General features: G+C 31.0%; 1 protein-coding gene across 3 annotated transcripts in view; it reads left to right on the forward strand.

Annotated features, from left to right (window-relative positions):
• Nucleotides 1–22,930, forward strand: part of nonC (serine/threonine-protein kinase Smg1) — a 141,216-nt gene that overhangs the window by 107,332 nt on the left and 10,954 nt on the right. For all 3 annotated transcript variants that reach the window (XM_014420723.2, XM_014420721.2, XM_014420722.2), the window contains 9 exons: nucleotides 15,089–15,224; nucleotides 15,654–15,786; nucleotides 15,934–16,060; nucleotides 17,044–17,190; nucleotides 17,304–17,447; nucleotides 18,651–18,841; nucleotides 20,861–21,135; nucleotides 21,357–21,550; nucleotides 22,281–22,466. In XM_014420723.2, the coding sequence (XP_014276209.1) occupies nucleotides 15,089–15,224; nucleotides 15,654–15,786; nucleotides 15,934–16,060; nucleotides 17,044–17,190; nucleotides 17,304–17,447; nucleotides 18,651–18,841; nucleotides 20,861–21,135; nucleotides 21,357–21,550; nucleotides 22,281–22,466 (1,533 nt within the window). The remainder of the gene's footprint in view (nucleotides 1–15,088; nucleotides 15,225–15,653; nucleotides 15,787–15,933; nucleotides 16,061–17,043; nucleotides 17,191–17,303; nucleotides 17,448–18,650; nucleotides 18,842–20,860; nucleotides 21,136–21,356; nucleotides 21,551–22,280; nucleotides 22,467–22,930) is intronic.

A 22,930-nucleotide genomic window follows, 5' to 3' on the forward strand; every position in this document is an offset into this window, starting at 1 on the left:
AGTTTAGACCGTTTGTCTAGTAAGTGCTGTAATAGTCGAAATCGACGTGCAGTTTCCTGTCTTTTCATTATTGTGTTAGGATTCCGGGTTAATCGTTTGTCCAAATGTAGTCCTAGGTAGCGAATCTGTTCGACAGGGGTAAGAGTAACATCATTAAATAAAACTGTGGGGCAGTCAGTAGGTTTACGACGAAGGGTAAAGGTGATTTGATGGGATTAATTTAATCTTAAAAAATACTTTCGAAAACAATGAACATTTGAAGCATATATATCGCCTCTCAATGATACTTTCGTTTCAAAATTCTTGTTTCTTTCGCAAAAGTATGACAATTACAGAAATATAACAGTTCACTATAATTTACATTCTCTTATTACCATTTATTCAATTCCAAATCGTAATTTAATCAACACTTAAACTTCTGCATATTCCTGTGAACTAGTGCATACGTACTAAATGGGTCTTTTTTAGATTTTAAGGATTCATAATGTACGGTAGACCATAACACCGAAAAGGCAATCTTTCACGGCTCTTCTAAACTTTACTTTTATGACGAGAAGATGAGATTTTTTAAAATATTTATTTATTGCTATTTACAACTGTACATTATAATACATTTAGTAAATCTCATCTAAGTTAAATTGGAGTGTTACAGGGGTGTAGAGAAACTACCCATTGGTAGCACTCAAATGTAATTTTACATTAGCTGGTCTCGTGGCCATCTTCTTTGATTTAGGTTTAAAAAATATTTAAATTGAGCAACATTACAAAAAGTGGCTAAACACGACCGTAAGTATACCAATTTCACCAATTAATTGCGAATCCTGGTTCAGTAGCTGTTTGCGTTTGCTCATGGCAAGGGAATACAAAGAACAAAATTGAAAGGCTGAGAATCGAAATGGAAAAGATAACTGTCCTTGGTTGGATGTAGCTGCCCAATTTATGGCTCCTAGCCATCAGAAAATATCGTTGTTCTTTTTCATACTTCTTCTGAACTGATTGTTCTAATGAAGTATCCCATTGTTACAAGTGGTTTTAATGAGGCACAAAACTGGATCCTGTGAGGTACTCTGGATTACTGGCCCCAGGTTACCTCTGTAATGCGGATTTTATTCTTAGCTTCGAATAAGATCCAATTATCCAACACGCGTATGTGTCCTTCAGGCAGCTTCCACTAGCCAATGACGGAGTTCCTGGCTGCTCGAGTGCTGACGTACTGATCTTAATGGGCCATCAGCAGTCCATTTCCGTGAGACTTAATTTCATAATAAAACAAGGGATATGAGACAAATAAATGATTGTCGGTTTGTATAATAATGTATCAGAAATGATGGATACTGGACTGTATTTGGTCTATCAGGATTATAGATGAGCAGAATGTCAGCCAAACTGAATGTTAAAAGGATAACTTTAAGATTTTTATTATAACTAACCAAGTTGGGTTTTGATTTTATCTACTATGCAATAAATGGATAATGTCGTCCGGCTTGGACAACATCAGTAAATACTATGGACAAAATAAAAAAAATATTGCTTCTAACTTTATCTTTTTTATTAAAAAAATAACAACAGTAAAACAAAATAACCCGTATTTTTAGTGTTGGTTTACTGAAGAATTATTGCCCAACCATAAAATTTTAATTTACAATAAACCCAGAACAGAACACAATAAAAACAAGAAAATAGCCATGCGATCCTTTTAATACAAGAGCCGGGGAGAAAAAAGGAAGTTATTTCACCCCAATTTTTGATTACTTTAATGAAAACTATGTTTAATTACTAGTCAAAATTGATGATTCTGCCAAGTATCAGGGTAGGGGGAATGAAAAATGGCGGCTGATTCAAAACGTTAAAACAAATTAATTTTTCATTCGGAGCTCTATATCTTCAGAACTATCAACAACACTGAAAAACCTAAGAGACCATCATTCAAAGTGGAGCAAATTTGAGAAAATATGAGCTCTAATAGAACTACGTTGAATAGCTCCCGAGATATAGCTTTTTAAAAAGCAACATTTCATAAAAAACAAATGCACTGGCAAATCAGAAGTTAGCGAATTTATTTTGAGAAATATATATTTCAGGAATCATAAGACTTCCATATCTCTGCCAGCGCTAAAATTAAAGTTAGTTAAATTTACTATAAAGTAGTTTATAACGTTTATCTTCGTAGGAGTAGTACTTGTTATGATATTTGACAAAATAAATTCACAATTTCTACTGGTTCGGATAAAATATTTGATTTTTGAAAAAAAATATAGGTCCGGAACCATTAATAAGAGTTACATTTGTCTGCCAGCACTCAGAATAAAGACAATTAGCTTACTATAAAGTAGTTTAGGTCACGTACTTTCGGAAGGGTAGTTTTTATGATATTCGCATCTGAACATAACTTTTGCACATGAAATTTTGTTCGAACTACTATTAATAAATTTATTTGAGCAAATCATAAAAAATATTACCCCTACGTCATATACTTATACCTTGTCTTTTATCATAACATTTTAACAGCCACCATTTTGACTTCCGCTTATTTCCTCTTGGGCTCTTGTACTTATTATTATTAATTATTAACTTATTAATATTAATAGTTCTGGCATTATTCAAATTCACATCACTCCCAGTTTCTACTTTTATTTTAAGATTTGACTTGTGATTTGCAATTACAGGATTTGAGTTCCAGTCCTAGTCAGTCATTTTACTATAAAATTTATTATTTACTATGAATGTTTTTATACAATCCAATTTAATTTAGTTCAGTAGCGGACCTTGTACCTCCTTTTGCGACAAAGAGGATATTCCCTACTGGACGGCTAATTAAATTACTGCTTTGTTCAGAGATGTTTGCTTTCGAAATCCGCTTTAAAATGCTTGCTTAATTATATTTATAAAGACACTTTTGTAATTAAATTATAATTTCTATTTACGGTCTACTTTTCAAGAACAAACCATTACCCCTAATAACTTAGCTCTTTCACGTGGAATAGTGAAAGAAACGAAAATAATTGCTATATATTTGCTATTATTCATCGCCTTTACAACACTTCAGGTTTATAGCCTTGTAAAATTAGGTCGTATTTTTCTTTCCTTCTTTTCGCCCTACATTTTACTATTTTAGTTTCCTATTTATAATAATTTAATGAGTGGTTTGCTTAGTTGAAATAACTATAGAAAATAAAATTAAATATTCTCTTTGTTAATCAACAAAAAAAATATTTATTCATGCATGAGTTTCAGACCTTCAAAAGGGCTATAGAATATAAAGAGATAACAACTATCATTTAGAGAAACACAAAAACAAATTTGGAACTATACAAAGTAGTGAATTGAATAATACAATAATATATTGTGTATTTCTTTTCAATTTTAAACTCGTCTTTAAACATAACTTTGAAATTCAGGTCGAAACGTCGGCACGAATAAATAATTTTTGGTTTATTTATCTTCTTTTTGCTCACCGCACTCTCCCACCATCTTCTCCAATTATTAATCTGCGGTCAACCATCTACACCTCACTAAATTTATTTTGAATTTATTAAAACTAAAGTAAATATTTTTTATATAATTCAATGGAGAAAATGTTTTAGACGATGGCTAATCTTCCTTCAAAATGCCTTGGCTCTTTCATATTGAGACACGAACTAGAAAAAAAGTCTACATTATTATTGGCTTAAAGAACTATGACATATTCCATTTTTATTGTTTTCCTCAAATTTGTGCTATTTATGTCGTCTATCTTACCTATTTAAAAATATCCATACAATTCTGTAGGTGTCAAGTAGAACTCCCTTTTGTACCAATTTTAAGTTTCCATGTTCGTGTCCGAGATCTTTACCTTCCTTTGTGCTTTTCAAAATCATTTTGATAGAAGATAAGACTATCATAATTACTTTTTTGAGGCAATATAAGGCATTTTAATGTAAAGAAAAGCTCCTGGTGTTTTTACCCGACTACGGCTAAGTCATAATAAAGGTGTTTTGGGTTGTCATTTAACCCTCTCAGTTTATGGGGGCAGTTTGTTCGAGTTACTCAACTGATTTTTGTATCCAATTTCTTAAGGTACTGTTGATTTCTAGTTCTAATGCAAAAATATTAGAGTTAAATAACTATATCTTGAAAAATATTGAACGTAAATTCTATTAAGGCTCAATTTGAAGATCGTTTATTTCACTATTAAGTGGTGGTTTGTTATGATATTTCAGATATTTTAAGTGCTTTGGGAGTTATTGGCAACAAACCTAAAAATATACTGCGGCTATCTGAAGAATCTGCTGTATTTGGGTTAAACTGATATTCAGGGAGTCGTGAACTTTTTACGATTTTGTCAAACATATTTGCATTAGAATCGTTGGCAAAAATTAAAATACCCTTACTTCTAGACACACATAAGTTTTAAATTATTTTTACTGGACTACCTCTATTGTAATATATTTTATTATGTATTCTGTGGTATTTTGCTGATTCTCCCCTTTTAATCTGTTCATCTATTTTTTCTCTCTGTAATTTTAAAGGATAACTATATATTAAACTTATTGCATTGACACCAACGTTTCGATCAGAATTTTAGGCCTTTATCAAGTGACCATACACAAGTCAACTTTGGTATTAATAAAATAAGTTTTAGTTAATTGAGTTCTTCATTGACCGCAGTCCTGATCATCTCGCCAGTATCAACAATCAACAATTAACGCATTATAGTGGATACTATATTTCTTATTTAGTTAAATTATTGAGTTTAGATCAATTATTGTTATTATGAGCATTAGTTCACCACTTTATTTCTTCTGAGATTGTATGATGACCATCCATTCATTTTTCTCAGTTAATGTCTTTTTCATAGTTATACTTACCTACTGTCGTGATAGCTATGCCGCCATTTTGTTTGCTCATTGTAAATACTTTTAGCCGATAATACAGATTTATTTTTCCTATGAATTAGTTCGAAATAGTTGAGACTTTTTTCTGTCATCTTAACTAACCTTCGGTTAGGATCCAGATTTTTGCGAATAGAGGGTAACTTAACCTCGCCTAATTAAGGTGGGACTTAGCCTAAGCCGAAAGTCCTCCAAGTTGGCCGTAACAGTCTGCTAGATAACCTTACTTTAGCCTGGATCTGGGTCAGAACTGAAAACTAGACTGTTGGTATCTGATAGTGGGTGCGCTCACTCGGGTCCAACTTTTTTTCATTACTTTCCTCAGACTTGTTTTAAGTTAAAAACTTTTCCGACGGGGTCTGCTTAACTTTAATGTTTCTCAAGTCCTTTATCAACCTTTTATGTTTATAAATTATCTTTCTTCTAGAAGAAAATTTGTATATTTTCTATTTTCATTTTTGCTCACATTAATGATTTTTTATTTTATTTTTCATTAAAACGTTTCATGAATGTTGATGTGTTTCACCTTGCCAAGTTTAGATATTATTAACTTTAGATATATTGTAAGTTAGCGAAGTCTATAATCTCAAACCAAGTATTATTTTTTTTAAATTTTCAGTCAGTGAGGATCTACTGATAAGTTTTAACATGGCGAGATTTAGCAGGTTATTTCCACTAATATAATTAAATAGTTATTCCACGTAAGACATCAATTTGTAACGTTACAAAAATGTTGATCTTCTTAAAAAAGTTTTTTTTAATCAGTTCAGATAGGAAATTGGCTAAAACCATATCGGGAGAACTCCACTCGGCAGTTATATAAAAATGCATTTCCTCCTTGCATTCGAAAACCTTCCATATATTATACTTAAGACGAATCATGGAATTTGCAATAATTACTTGCTAAGATAGGCTTTAATGAAACTTTTCGATGTATTGTTCAGTCATCTAGATACAAAGCAAAATATTATTTATGATAGTATATTAAAAGTAATATACTATGTTGCATTCATAAATATTTGAAATCTATAAACAGATATAGTTACGGTATAGTATATGCGTAAATCAGATATATTTAGCTTAATGAATAATATCAGTAACAAAGGAATAGAGCAAACTGCCCTACAGAGATTTCATAGAATATAGTTATTTATTATTTGGCTGTATGGAATAAACAAATCCCACCCATACAGGGACAAATCTGTATTTGTTATTCGCTATTTATTTTGTCTTTAGTTGTTTGTAATGTTCGTGTAAGAAGGGTTGATTTAGTTTCATTTATGTCTAATATTTTATTATTACATACTACTTACCTTAAAGCTACGATCCTCTTTTTAGTTTTTGAATTCAATAATAAAATTAAATTGATTTAGAAAACGAAGGTTTGTCTTCACAAGCAACAAGTCTTAGAGAGGTACAAGACTTAGTACAAGAGCCCAAGAGGAGAAAAAAGGCAGTTATCCCAATTTTTGATTAATTTAATGAAAACTATGTATAATTATTAGTCAAAATTGATGAGTCTGCCAGGTATATGTAGGGGGAACAATAAATGGCGGCTGTTTCGAAACGATAAAAAAAACTAATTTTTCATTTGGAGCTCTGTCTTAAAAAGTAGGAAAAACCTAAGAGAACGTCATTTAAAGAAGTATAAATTTGCTAAAATATGAGCCCTAATAGAAGAGTTATTTACGTTAAATTGTTTTCGAGATATAGCTTTTTAAAAAGCAACATTTCATAAAAATGTTGTATTGGACGTACTGAAGGATCAGTAGTTAGTGAATTTATTTTGAAAAATTTATATCTCAATAACCATTTGACGTACAGATGTCTATCAGCACTCAAATTAAGGCTAGTTTAATGAGCTATAAAGTAGTTTATGATGTTTATCTACAAAGATAAACATTATTAACTATTTTATAGTAAATTTAACTAGGTTTAATTTGAGCGCTGGCAGACATCAGTACGTCCAATGGTTTCTGAAATAAAGTTTTTCATAAATCAAACTTATTCTCCGAACAACTATAAATCAATTTATTTTAGCAAATATCATGAAAACTACTATTCATACGAAGGTGAAGGTCATAAACCTCTTTAAAGTCCATTAAATTAGCTTTAATTTGAGTGCTAATAGATATCTGTACATCACATAGTTCTTAGCTCTTCTTTAAATAATGTTGTCTTAGATTTTATAGTGTTGTTGGTAGTTTTTAAGATATAGAACTCCGAATGAAAAATAATGTGTTTTTAAGGTTTTGAAACAGCCGCCATTTTTTATTCCCCCATCTATACTTGCAGACTCATGAATTTTGACTAGTTATTATACCTAGTTTTCATTAAAGTAATATAAAATTGAGCTTTTCGTAATTCGATTCTGTAAATTGCTCTAGGAATACTTATAACGCCTGAAATCTACTCAGGATACTGAACCCACAGTTGAGTTGAGTCTCTCAGGTTAGTGTCCCCAACAGCTGCTTGTACATCGTCATCAGCATTCCCTTTCACCGGTCAGAACGTTATTTAATCTATATTTGGAACATTGTCTAGTTATTTTTAATGAAGTGTTTTCTAATAATAGTTTTAGAAGGTATTTTGAATTGAAAACTAAAACTGAGGATGACTAATGGCTTGGCAGGAGATGCCGAATGTCTGCTGAGTATAATTATAGAAAATTCAATATTAACCAAAATTTCAACCTTGTATGTGAGGTCACATTGTGGAACTAAAATATTTTTTTTTTTTTGTAGAATCAGGTTTTGTTTAAAAGTTTAATGAAGTATGTATATATTTTCTTCTATTTATAGAAGGGAATGGTTTTCCACAATAAACTTTTCAAATACTGGATCTATTTACATGTAGATTTTTTTTTTAAATTTCTCATGTAGTCATGGGGAAGTTTATAGCTACTGATATTATGAACGAAATTAAACATTTTCGGAGGGCAGCTCAGAATTTTGATTCTTAATTCTTCCAGAAACTTTATTAAAAGTCATTCAAACATTTTTTCACTTTGAGAACTCTGTTAGAGGTAGGTCAGTGGATCGATACGGTTAAAATTGGATTTCATAAATCTCGACACGGACATCAACTCCGAAATACGTTCCTTTGGAATGTAAATTGGGCCTGGTGTTTTAAATCTCAAAAAATGAACTGTTGTTGGCGCAAGAATTAGGTACGGATCAAATCTCATTCAAAGGCCACAGCGCCATGGTTGCCTTGGGGTACGTACGTAACTATTGAGCGAACGGCCCAGCCAATTTTTATTTTATTATTCAACTTGATAACATTAATGTTTCTAAACAGGTCCAACTGAAGATCCTGAAAATAATAGTATCAAATATTTTTAGTATGTCCATCTGTGCTGATATAGAAATATTTTGAACTAAAGACTTAACCAATTCATAGGTTATTATTATTATATATTAGGTAATTACATTATTAGGTAATTATTTATTTCATGAATTACGCGGTGATATTCCAAGAATGTTCAGAACAATTTGAGCCGAAAATATGTTTAGTCTGTTTCTGAATATGCAACATTTTTTTGAGCTAACGAATGAAAAAATATGAAAATTTTTATATCTCAAATTATTGGCCAGCGTCTTTAGAAAAAATTAAAAATATCTTACTGTGATGTATAACTTTTTAACTTGTTTGAGAAAATTAGTGAATTTTTTCGTACGACCTGAAATAGTTACAGGGAATTTTCGTTTTAATTGAAACTGTATAAAAACATCTCGATTTATGTTAATCGTGCGTGTAAACTCTTTTCGTATTATTTTCTGAAATACTGTATCCGCCATTTTTTTCTTTGATGAAAGTCGTTAGGAGTATTTCATTCTAGAAGTTCGCGGCTGTTTAGAATTACGGTTTTTCATAAACTAGTTTATACTTGTAAATAAGATTTGCTTTTGAAATCTTCTGGGACCCTTGGGAATTAATTTTGAATTCTTCTCTAACTCCTGGACATTACTTGGTTGCGGAATGTCCTCTTGTTTTTAAAGAACTATAATTTATTTCCTACTTAAACATACCTAAAAATTGATGTTTATTTATCTATTCACAGGAGAGATAATTGCATAATATTAGTCTGTCGTACTTATGGTCAACTATCAGTATATTATGCAACATAATTTTGTTTATCTCGTCAGCAGTGTCACGCTTAAATTAAAATAAAACGCGAAACTTCAATTTCCTAAATTTCTGTCAGGAATTGGTCTATATTGACCATATGAACTTTTTTGTTGTTTTCAAGGGTATACTATAACCTTTTGAAAAAATTGATTTACGTATGCTGGAAAAATTATTTCACTCTATATTTTTTGGCAAATTAGGAACAAAATAGACCATTTTCAAAATAAACCTCTACAATATTTTAGAAATAAAAAGTTATTAAATGCAGGAGGTTGAGAAAAATATTCACAAGTCGAGTATGATTTATAAAAAAAATAAATAAAACTTTCTGCTATTAGTTCGCTAATAAACCCATTTACGTTAAATTTTGTTGAACTAAATTAAATTTCTTAGAGGGAATTTCCCCTACTTTACGGTGGTGTAATTGGGACTTTAATAGTTTTCAGTGATCTATACCAATTCAACCAAAAATAACATGGCCAATTAAAAAAACAATTTTTTTTTTCTTTTTCCGTCGAAAATTTCGGACTATTGGTACTGTCATTTAGGGAACAGTTTTTATTTTAGTAAAGTAATGCTTTGTATTATAGATAATTTTTTCTTGGTCCTGATAAATACTAGTTTGTTGTATCAAACAGACTCTTTACTTGGTGCCTATAAACTAGTATTGAGAAAATCGAGCAGGGGAAGGGAGGGGAAGGGGAGGGCTCAGAGGCGCCGGTTCGTGAATGGACTTCGTTAGAGCGGCTGCACTGGATCATGTTGGCATTGTCTTTATTCCTCTTTGCTTCTATTGATCCAAGCTTTTTCCTTCACGATGATTTTACTCTTAATATATTTTAAGAATATGAGTTATTTTGATCCAAAGGCATGTATTTGTGGAGCCTCAACGAACTTTTGTTTCCCACGATCCCTGCTGATGAACCGGAACTAAAATTTGAGACCTTAGAGTATTTATCAGGACTATTGCTTGATCAATATGTCTTTTCTGTTGTTATTAACTGGAATGCAAAGAATAAGTATTCACTTACATATTTAGTTTGGTTAAATGAACTGGTTTATAAAGGTACCTACCCCTTAACTGGAAGAGACTTCAGGCATTATTAACATAAGCAACGAATAATTTCAGTCTGAATCAGTCCACGCACGAACAATGAAACTTCAGTTATGTTATCATTTAGACACCGCTTGTTATACGTACCTCTTTAAAAAAGCAAAGGAACAGAAATTATAGTAAATTCTCTGTAACGCTATTTATTGTACACTTTTTTAAACTTCACTGTTCCTGGGACGGTTAGGGAGCTAAAAAATGAGTTTCACGTTATTCAGTTCACTTTTACGGAACACAATGTAATAAAAATTTTCTCTCGGAAATCCAGCTTTAGCTGTAGTGTACACTTGGAATTATTACTACGCACTATCACTCCATAAGTCAGTAGGGACAGCGCGTGACGAGACGTGACGGTATTTCGCACTATTTTTTATCGAAATAGTTTTCTAAAGGTAAAAACTAATAAACAAATTCAAATTCCTTAATGATGCTTAAAGAAACTTTCTCTTCCTTGAGGAGGATATAGCGTGTTAAGAACCTAAAACGATGCGTTTCTGATGTTATATGAACGTAAAATTATACAAATATTTAACCCGTAGTCACATGCATTATTGGTTTTAAAAACAAAGAATATTATATCATTATTATATTTGTAATCATATCTTTAGTGGCATGGGTTGGTTCAAAGCTCATTGACTACTATTCTTATGAAGGATTTTACTAAAGTTATGTTCCCTAATAAGCCGTGTGTCTGCTCTGTGGATTCGGGAGCCCTCTCGGGTCCTCCCTCCTGAAAAACCTGTCGGTTGAGCGTGATTTTGAACAAATCACTTCCTTACACAACCGTTGTTCAAGAAATAATACTACCGTATAACCACGGAACCTGGCCTTTCATGGGTTATAACATTATAGGTTTTTGACATCACATTGACAAATATATTGGACAATTTTAGTGAGGTCGTTTTATCCTGTTGAGAGTAATTGGATCTCGAAATAGATTTGCGTTGAACGGCATGAAGCATTTATTCCTAATAATGTACTTTGACTATTTCTATTCTAGGAATGGTTACATTTAAATATGATAAATTCTTCAGGTAAGGTAAGGTAAAGGTAAAGTTTTTTAATGGGTGGTTAGTAAACTAGAAGAGTATTGTGCTAGCGGTAGTGGTGTTAGTTTCATTTTGTGTGGCATAGGAAGAAGGAAGGTGAAACACCAAAAATTATCTTATCTTATCAACCTATCGCTTTGAACAGCACTGATGAAGCCCTGCAAAGGGGGACGAAACTTCGGACATTAATTAGTTAAAAACTATTTCTTCTATTTTGACCGCAACCCTGACCATCTTCATATATTCAAAAATCTTAGTATATTTTACAAAATCTCTACTTTAGAGCTTCTATTTATCTTCCTAATAGTAAGTTTATTTCTATCAAGACTTATATCGTGTTAAATTTTTATGAGCATTATTTATTGGTAGCTGATTACGAAAACAAAATTATCTGAAAATATTTAGTTTTTACTACTTTTTAACTTATATTCGTTACTATTATGTATTTATTCTTAATATTAATATTATCGTCATAAATGTTCCTTACTAGAAAAAAAAAAAAAGACTCAAACTAAAATCTTTCTTTAAAAATTTAACTATTTCTATTACCTGCTTTATGTTAGTTTTTATATCATGTTTATGATGTGCATTGTAGCGACAAAATATATTTGGGCAGCATTTCTGGTTAAATAAAGCATTTCTTTCTACTGTTGGGAGTTTCCTCCCTTTTCTTCTTATATCTTCCTTAATTCTTCTTCCTTGGACCTTTTCACTTTATTAATTTTAATTATTTCTTCTATAATTGTCACTGAAAACTTTCTATATTTATCAAAAAGTTTGTTCGCTGTACTTGGCCAAAGAATTTTTTTTGTATATTTATTTTCTGATGGTGGCTGGCTTGATATTTTTTTTCTTCTTTTTTTTTGTATCTGTGGTTTGTATTGAAGTCATGGATTGAAGCAAATTTTATTTTGGTCGTATATTACTCGTATTTATACGAGGCATTTAGAATTTACTATACTATTTTATTCTTTGTCGTGATGTTAGATTGTTTATTGTATCTATGAATGAATTATATATAATAGTATTTAGCGTTGTTTCATTTTATCGTTAACTCTAATGAAGTCGATCGTAAATGTTTCTGAATATAACGGTCAGTTTAATCCGAGAAATTTTTCACACCAAAATCTGGATTTTATTTTACTTGTGAAATTCCTCCTCCTGTTAGACTTGAGTTGGTGGTTACTGGATTGAGCTTCTCGGCTTTAGACATCGCATTCCAGACATTGTTGTGGCGGCTTTGGCTTTCGGGATTTCAGAACAGGGCCAACTTGGCCAACTTGATCTCTCTAGATTAGATCTAAAATCTTTAGACCAGTCAGCCAGTAAAGTAGAATTAGTGGCCGAAGGCTATCCATGAGTTTTGTTTCAACTACCACTTTGTAATGTCGTAAAACTGGCTTAAACATGATAAGTTTTTCCATTCCTAAACTTGTTCCACGCATAGGCCACCAGTTTGTCGACAGTGTAAAGTGGTTATTGGGCAAGTATAATAATTTAATATAATTATAATTTAATTTTTGTTATTATTTTGCTTCCTTACTTCCAAAAGTGTGTTTTTAAATTTTAAATATCTAGAAACAAATTTGCTGCAAAACACTGTTAATCTATATTTGATGAAATTTTAAAGGATTGCATGGATTGGTACCAAGATGGCTCCATATCAATTTTATCAAATTCCATATTCATTGTATTTTCTACTGCACTAGTCCAAACGTATTTTCCTTGTTATAACTACATTGCAAAAATGACGTGTCTGATTAAAATCGAACTTAGAGGATAATTAGTGATCAGTATAAAAATGGTGTAGTATAAAGTCTATCCATTGTATTCGTTTACGAAAAAGATATTATCTAAACATTTTGATACTTTAAAAACGACTCGTCCCGCAGATTTTATTCCCAACAAATCATTAAGTTTGAAGTAAACGTAATAGTATTCCTAATAAGAAAGCAAATCAGAGGGAAAAGGACTATTTCCAAGAAATGTAATTTTATGAAAGGAAAATAAGTGACTATTAAAAAAAATAGCGAGGAAGTTATACTGATCTATGTTATCGGCTGACTCGGATGGATCATAGCGTTATATGCAAATATCGCCAGGAGGGGGGAGGGAGGCGGTGTGGAAGTAATTGCTCAACTTGCATCGCTACCTGGATTATACGGTGGCTGATAAGGTAATGCTCCCTTATCTGTCGAGTAGCTAATCGATTGTAATTCGTTCTCGATAGTTTGCCCTGTCATGGATCCGATATTAGCACTCTTGATGTTTGTCATTAGTCATTCTATCTTTTTCCGTATCTTCTAGCTATTAATTATTTTGACTTGGAGTATCCTCCGGTTTAAACAATTGTCATTGCTCCTGGGTTCAACGCCTTCTTGTCTTCAAATTCGTACTAGTTAAGATTTTGGTTCATTTTAAAAGAATGATTGGATCTGTAATTAAATATTTATTTATATTTAATCAAACGAAAACGTTATTCTTTTCACGTTCAACATAATTTTTTTTCATTTGGTTATTATTATTATTATTTTTTTAATAAATTCATCCCGGGTCCCAAATGGTTTGGTACACCACTGATAAGGATTAGTTATTTTTTCAAAATCACGGGATATTGTAATGCCGAATTATTTTTTATTAACGTTGAATAGGTATTTGATTGTTGGTAATAAAGGTTTTACCTCTACAAAAACCCAACTAATTCGAATAGTTGTAGTTAATAAAAAAATAAAATCAAATAAATAAAAAGAAAAAAAAAAGTATTGAGCTAAAACTTAATTTATATGTTTTAGATTCCTCTTGGTTAAATAAAATAAGTAAGCAGTTCTTAAAAAAAAAAAATCCATCTTTTGCTAGTAAGAATTTCTTGTTCTTAATAATAATAAAGTTATTATTTTGGAATCTTATTCTTTTTTTATTACCATTCCTTCCCTAAATTAGGTAGTTGTATTAATAAGATAGTTAAGTCCAAAAAAATGAAAAAGGAAAAAAATGAGGAAACAAACTCAAAAGGTTGGGTGGTTCTTTTTTTTTGTTTATACTTTGGGTTTGGATTGACATTAAATAACTAAATTTGCGATTTCGGTTGAGGACAAATGATGGGATGTTTGTTCTATGCAAGAAAAATTCTAAAATTTTCCTTGTTTTTCCATTCAGTGCTCAATATCTTGGAGTCTATTACCGCACCAAATAGATTATGCATACCTTTTTTAAAGTAGCAGAAATGTTTTAAAATTTATCCCTCACAGAGATTTTATTCTTATTCGATCTTTTACAAAAAAAAACTATATTAAGCAAATCATGTTTCATTTTGACTCGTGACGAAAAATTATTATAGTATTCATGGACAAATGAATATTTGTCCTTTAATATTGTCTTGTTTGGAGACATTTTTTTCTTTTTATAAGACCATTTAGAATTTTCAGGATAAAATATCATATATATATTTATGTTTTTTTTTTTTTTGCACAAAAGCACTGCAGCCAATAAGGCCTATTGTGCGCTAAAAAATCATAGATTAATAGTTGGTGAATTGATTTCCACAATGATGTAGGTTGGTTAATGCCGTTTTTTGTATACATGTAATAAGTTTTTAGATGTAATGTACAATGAATTATCAAATGTTTTTCATAGTTGTATTGAAAATATATTGTCGTGTGCTACCCCAGCCAAGAAACAAACACAATTTTATTTTATTGCAAAGTATTCTTAACACTTTAACTAACCTAGCACCCCTCTTTTTTTCTTTTTTGTTTTCCACTCTCCAAACACATCTGTTTTAATATTACAATATATATACCTTTTTATGAACATGATTTATTAAATTTCTTTTTATTATTTATCAGGTGAATAGAACATTTTTTCTAGTTTTGCTTGACATTTGTTTTAATTATGAATATTAAGTCATTTTTAATTCTTATTTTCAGGGAGTGTACAGACTGACCTGTGAGCATGTTCTGAGAGTGCTCAAGTCAGGACAGGAGACCCTGCTCACCCTGTTGGAGGCCTTCGTCTATGACCCATTGATAGATTGGACGCCGCTCAATGAGGGAGGATATACTGGTAAGTTGCTATTGTCTTGCCCATTTCTTTGTTTCTATTGGTATAATCTTCATTCAAATGTTGAATTCCTCTTTAAAAGTTCTATTAATAACCAGCTGTCTCTTGACAAGAATGCAATTTTTATCAGAACCTCTTTAATCTTGGTTTTGACAGTTTTAACTCATAGAACTTCCTATAATGCCCTATTGAGGATTTTTCTTGGTACTTATATTTTTCCTAGTTAAGAAATTTAATTTGATAATTATTTTAGAAATGATTTAGCCACCTTGATAATGTTATTTTATTTTTATTTAGTCCATTTAACTGGTTTATTAGTCACAATAATCTTAGATTTTGTTAAAAATTCATTACTTTACTCCTTACTGAATTATTCTGTACCTCTATCTATGGTTGTATTTTGTACATAATTCATCCTAAATGATCTTGCAGGTGCAGTTTATGGCGGAGGTAGAGAGCTGGCCTCAGAGACGAAGCAGAGTAAGAAAGACTTGGAGAGAGAAGTAACTTGTTGCATGTTCAAGGTCAGGATGGTTGAAGTGCAACAACAGTGGCTTGAGAACAAGTAAGTTTCTTTATTATTCTATTTTTATGGCTGTAGAAAACCAGTAGTTTGTTCATTTGCTTAGGTTAATGTAGGATATCTTTTATTGTGTCAATATTTCTCGATAAACTTTGATTACTAATTAGTCATTCATATTTTTCTTTTCAGAAAAATATTATTAAAAGAATTAGAAGAATTGCTGAAAATGATAGAAGGATGGCAGAAGGAGAAGGTAAAACTAAAAAATATCCAGCAGAATCTTCAAGAGAGACATAGCCAGCTTTCATTACTAAAAGTAAATTGTTTTTTAAAAAATATTTTTTCAATTTGAATTTTTTTTAAAATTTATAACTGAAGAATCCTAAAATGTATATATTGATTGGAAATTTCTTTAATTAAACATTTATGTGACCTCTAATCCATTCTATAGATAAAAGTACCTTTCTCATTAAATTACCTGATGGTTTCCTGGTAATATGTAAAAATCTACAATATTTAAAATTATTACATTCTGAATCATAATTTCAATTTTTTTTTTTCCAAATTGTTGACAATTTCATACATTAAATATTATTCTAGCATTTGCTAGCTAAACATATTTTTTTTTACATTACATATTACTTTTAAAAAAACTTACATTTGTCCTTGCAGAAAGTCGTTTTGTTATAATAATTTTGTCTTAGAATTACTAACCGTAAAGGGACAGCATGTCCTATCATTGTACAGATAAAAAAATTAAATTATAGTAGATTGTTAATATAGTTAAGATTGAATATCTTGAGATTGTCCCAATTAATCATTTTTTATTAGCTTAAATTAAGTATAACTAAAGAAAGTGTCCAGTGGCATATTCATCTCTATTCATATAACATGATATTCAAGAATGTGTATTTTCTATGTATACGATCTATTACATAGTTATAAGTTACCATGAAAAGTTAGGAAAACAATATCATACCTTTCATTCTTTATTAATAACTTATGATAATAATTTATTCAAACATATCATACCTCGATTAGAACAGTATCATAACTAATAAATGCACTATTTGAGAAATATGAATTGAAAAATAATATACAACTTGTATTAAAGTAGAATACAATTCATAATACAATACATAATTCAGTTTATTTTCTGTAATATTTACATTATTTTGAAGGTTTAACATTATTCTATTTCTATATATAATCACCATATGGGTTATTAATTAATATATTATATTATTTTGAAAGATTCATTCAGAATTTATGGTCTAAAATATTTTACATTTTTCACAGGAGACTGAAGGTCAGCCTAATCATACCCTGTTTACTCTTGGATTTAGATATTCGAAGCATATCCAAGTGCTGACTGCGAAGCAGGCCGTTACTACTGCTCTGCAAGCACGTATTCAAGAATGTGATGATCAGATAAACAATTTTCAGGTAATTTTGTATATTAATGTAGGGAAGAAAGAGTTCTGTGCTATAGAAGAATTAACCTTGCAATGGTATAATCATAGAAGTGTTGCTGAGTTAAGATAAAAATATTTTTGCAGGCGGTAATGGTTGCTTTGAAGAGCCCTGACATGCCCAAGTGGATCCGTGAGGTGGGACTGAGGCCTAAGGAAGATGTTTGCCAAGTGTTTGATCTTATTAAGGAGTTTCTACAGAACGCTGGGCAGAACCTAATGGTTCAACAGGTAGCTGAAAATTAACTTAATTTATTACTTCACTATTATGCTTATTAATAATTTCAAATTTATTTTTTATGTACTTCAAGATTACTTTAAGATATTATATGATGAGATAATAATTTAGAATAATATATATTTTTTTAAAAATATCTAATTTGATCATTTTTTCATAACTGAGCTTCAATAAATTCTTGCCTGCCTATTTTTAGCATTTGCCTTAAAAGTTTATTGTTAACCTTCAATTAATCATTTATTTCAATACTGTAAGGAGGAAATAAAAATTAGTCTATTCCAAAGGTTATATTGAGGTGACATTTATCAATCAAAGGAGTTTACATAGTTCCCCGCAAGATATTTGTCAAAAGCTGTTTTGGTCTGTAACCAATTTTAGCTTCAAATCTAATATTTCTTTTCTGTACTTATCTCTCTGTTGCTATATGTTGTAAAGTAATAATAGTCCCTTTTTCTTAATGTATACATAAAATATAACTTAAATCTTTAGTCTTATTCAGCTATATCTCAGTAGTGCTATTTATTACTAACTTTTTTATTTATAGGTCATAGTGAACTAGACATCCTTTATTTTCTTTTTGTTTAGTCAGATAATCACGTGCTTAAATTATTATGTTTCATAGTCTGAGGTACAGAAAAATACTCCTGCATAATTATTTTTATAAAAATCTTTTAAAGAATGTCCTTTTTGAAGATGGTTTTAAAAATTAAAATCTGTACCGCTACAACATGAAGGGTCAGGGGTTCAGTACTTTGTAAGAAAGTACTGTCTGTTACTAGACCAACGGTTGTGTAAGGAGGTGATTTGGTCAGAAACATGCTCGACTGCCAGATTTTTACCCAATTAAGGGTACCCAATTTAAGAGGAGGCTCACACCTTACCCCAGGGCTACCGCACTCTCAAAGATGGTTATTAAAACCTTGAAATGTAAATGTTTTAACATTTAATTATTTTACCAAATAAAGAGATTATAATGGAAGCCGAACTTCCTCATGATCTATCATGACATCTAGAAAACTACCAATGAAATTACTTAATAATGAATAAGTCAATGTTTTGATAGTAAGAAAGTTTAGTGAGAAGTTTGTCATTAGAACTAAGAGTTTTTTTACAAACCATTAGAAAATAATCTGAAATTTAATTAATTTATATAATTTTTAAAATTCAGTGGCTTTTAGTTACAAATTATTTTTTAGTGTGTGCAATCTGAGAGAGAAGTTGGTGAGCTTTGTTGCCAACAGACCCAGATGACATCTGCACTTCTTGACATGCTACGGCAATATTGGGAGATCTGTAGGCAGTACCCTGCCTCTTCATTGGCATCACATCGCTCCTCACTTTATAAGAAATGGTGTCACGAGCTCTTGGAAGATATGTCACCAACGAAGTAAGGATAATAATTATGTGTAATATTTATATTTTTTATTTTCCATGCATCAGTTTAATGGAAAATCATTACAATTCATAGTTTTTCCTTAAATAGAGCATAGTTATATATATTAATGTATAAAAATCAACTGTTTTTGGTGTTCTGAAAATTTTGTTTTGTTTTATATATTGATCGTTGGCAGCTATTGATCAGATTAGACGTTAAAGTGATCAAGTGGCATTTAAAAAAAAATACCTGATCATCTTAACTATTAACACAATAAGGTATATCTTGGTGGAATTTTCTGATTTTTCTCCTTAGTCCTCCGAATAGCTGAAGCCACTGCTAAAATGAACTAGTGCACAAAGACAACAGCCCTGCCTGATTCCTCTTGTAATTCCAATGGGGAAGTACAGTTGGCAAATCTTACCACGTTTCATGTTTTTTTGTACAGACCTTGAACAAAGGTTTTTGTAAGGTTAAACAATAATAAATTTTTAACAAAAAACACAGACAGATCCTTTTCTCTTTCTAATACTTCTTTTAGGATCTGTCTCATGGTAAAAATAAGGTCGAGTGCTCCTATCTTCACAAAAGCAGTATTGTTCCTCTTCAAAAAATCCTTCAATTCTTAGTCTTATCTTCTTCTTAGAATATATCTTACTTGGGATGCTTAAGAGAGATATTCCCCAGTGGTTGTTGCAGTCTCTGTTTTATCTCCATTCTTAAATATTGGGACAATAATGGCTACTTCCCAATCTTTTGTTATTTTCTTTTGCTTCCACACTAGGTCTTAAAGGGTGCAGCATAATCTCTTTTCCTTTGGGCCCCATGTAGTTCAGCATTTTGGGAGTTACTCCTTCGTTTCATGCAGATATAGTTCTCAGGTGTTTTGTGCTTGAGTTATTCTTTCCAAAAGAGTTTGCTTTTCTTCAATTACTTTTTTAACCTTGTCAGATCATGCTTTTCTCTTATACTTGACCCCAATTCTTTTTTCTTTCACAAACGAATGTTGTTGATAATTTTCTTAAAAGAGAACCAGCTCAGAAGTTTTATGTTGGCTTAATACATATTTATGGCATCATTACAACTTAACACATTATCTGGATTATTGTTGACATCTTCAAAAAGTTTCAGTCCAGGTTTAGAAGCTGTAAAGTAGGAAAGGACTATAACCATGGAACCAAACAAGTAAAATATATTGAATTTTTTAAAAGTATGACTGTGTTGCATTCTTATTATTCATAGCATACACAATTCAATATAAATACTATTATCTACCTTGTTTACTCTGACAGATGTTTATGAAATATTTCTCTTGATTATATTTATTATTTGTTAAATTAATTTGAATACAAAGGAATCTATAGAATAAAACTGGGTGGTTTGTAACCACTTATTCAGTGACTTATTGATCATAATATTTCATAAACAGCAAAGCCTTTAATGTTGAAATTATTAATGATGGTTCCTATTATGCTTTAGGTTTGAAATAGGCCTGGGTTCAAAAAATTTAGACTCAAGTAGTTTTTAATACATAAAAAAAAATTAATTTTTTGAATAACTTGAAAACTATACATTTCCTGCAAGATTATGGAAGAGATCAAAATTCCCTACCATACAAAACATCTAAATCAGACCAGTTTAAGCAATGATTTTTACTTCCATTCCATTGGCTATGAAGCTGAAAATATGGTGATTGTCCTTGTGCTGTATGTTTGTGCAATAAAACTGGGTTTTGAAAATTAAGACTTGAAAGTAATTTTTAAAAAATATACCTAAAACCTAAAATAAAATTAGTTTTTCAATTAACTCAAATACTATACACCCTGGAAAATCATTGCTACTAATTTAAAAGGTAAAATAAAAATTAATTCTAAGAATGAAAAGGGAGAGGGTGAGTAAAACTGTCGCTAGGATGGGACTCTCCACTAGGTTTGAAATTAATGAATAAATAACTTTTATTTTATTATTAAAAGGAAGTTTTAATAAAAATCCTCCAAGTATCATATTATTATACTTGTTCTTATTTTGCAGATGCCAACAGCTGGTTGAACAAATCAGGCAATCAGTAGCGACAACAGATGAGACAATGAGGGAAGCAGCCATGTTCTCAGCTGGCTTGCATAGGCACTATGGTGAGGCAGAGGCAGCACTGAGGCGGGCCTCTGAGAGAGCAAAGGCACTTCCCCCACACCCTGGTTATGATCTGGAGACGACGAGGCTCGATTCTCAGGCTGTCGAAGCGGTCATCCTCACGGCACTCTGTGCTCTTAACAAGAGATTTCTTATGATGGAGTCTGCTGCGACTAGTAAGTCAAGTTGCTACTGCTTTTATTAGAGTGAAACTTTTGAAATAGAAATTACTTGAAACAGACAATAATACTTAGTTATGGCTACAATATGGAGAAATTGTATATTAATAATATATATAAACTTAGCACAACAAAAGTATAAAGAATATTATCACGATTATTTTAAATTTTTAAGTAATTGCATTTATAACACAAACATTTACTCTGTTTATTTTCAGGTGCTGGTGATTGTCTGCTCAACCTGACATCCCGAGAGGGAGACTGGTTCCTTGAGGATATGGTCCTCATGGCCAGTACGGCTCTCAACCTCGTGCCACTCATCCCCAGCCTCTCTCAGGAAGGTTTGGACTCAAATATCTCAACTGCTATCAAGTGTCTGCAGGCATCTTTTGCCCAATATAGTGCACTACAGGTTATTAGCTTTATATTTCTATTTTATTAATATGAGTTAAGTAGTCGTTACTTCAGTCGGTTTTGTTCAGAAGTGCAAGTGGAGTTTCTAAATTTTTTATGTGTAACTACTTTAACTCCTCCAAGTTTCAAAAGTTAATTAACTTATCATTTGTTATCCTCGCTTTCATGTTATTAGCTCAATGCATCATATGGTTGGGTTGGTTGATGTACACTTGTCCTATATTCTGAGTGCTAACGTCTGACCTACAATGCTACCAATGAGGATAGCTATAAATCAATCCTTAATGTATAACTAAGGCTCTTATGTGCCAATACCATACTTTATACTATTAAAATGTTATTATATATGTGTAAATATGGTCTTCTCCCTGAAAAGTTTGATAAAATGTCAGTGAAAAGCTTTTTATAGAGAGATCTTCAATATATAGGTTTATATAACCATTAACTTAAGAATTGGAGATGCATTTCAATTATTAAAATTTTTTATAGTTTAATACTCCTCTAGTCTTAAAGGTCTTATAACAAAGTTTAACTTCACCTTCTTATTTATCGTATTGTTAATGTAGTTTTTAGTCAGGATTTGTTCCTTTATGGTTTGATCTACAGCTATCATTGGCTATCAGTAGTCATACTTATATTTATTATTTAGTCTAGGGTTATTTTTGAAAATCTAACTCAATTATTTCTTTTTTGTGTATATTTTTTACTTCTAACCATTTATATTTTAGGAAGTTGACACAAATTTCACCAATATCATTTTGGTGGAAGCTATGCAAGGCCTTCAATGTGAGGAACCTTCTGTGCTAAATATGGTCGAGCGACTAGAGTCTGTTGTGACTAGCGTTGCTCAACCTCTCTCAGAGCTCTCCAACCAACTGCACCGCCATCTAAGATTCATCATCATGGGAATGGAGGTAATTTTTTATTCAATTTCTTTGTTTTTGTTTAGTTTCTTTATAAGACAAGACAATTTTTTTCAATTTTTATTTTTTTATTTTCATAATCATACGTGTTACTTTCATGGGGCAATAAGTGAATGACTATCATTTAAAAACAAATTTGGTATGTTAGGGATGAGGGAGAGCTTTACTCAGCTTTACATCCTTCTTTTGTTAACATTTTTAATAATATTTAAATCACTCCTAATGGTTATGGAAATTTTTTTAAAATTATTTATTTAAATATTTGTTAATAACTATCTGAAGTAAGCATTGATATACCAGGGCATTCAAAAAGTCCTGTCGTTTTTCGTTTGTTCGTTGTTTATTTTGATTCTAGAGTGTTTGCTAATTAATTCCGTTCAATACAACTTTTATCCATGTAAACACAAATGTTTATACTTTATGAATAGGAGGCTAAGGAGGATTAATTTAATGCA

Source organism: Halyomorpha halys, unplaced genomic scaffold, assembly GCF_000696795.3.
Source record: "Halyomorpha halys isolate HHAL.00 unplaced genomic scaffold, Hhal_1.1 Scaffold287.1, whole genome shotgun sequence".
Classification (NCBI taxonomy): domain Eukaryota; kingdom Metazoa; phylum Arthropoda; class Insecta; order Hemiptera; family Pentatomidae; genus Halyomorpha; species Halyomorpha halys.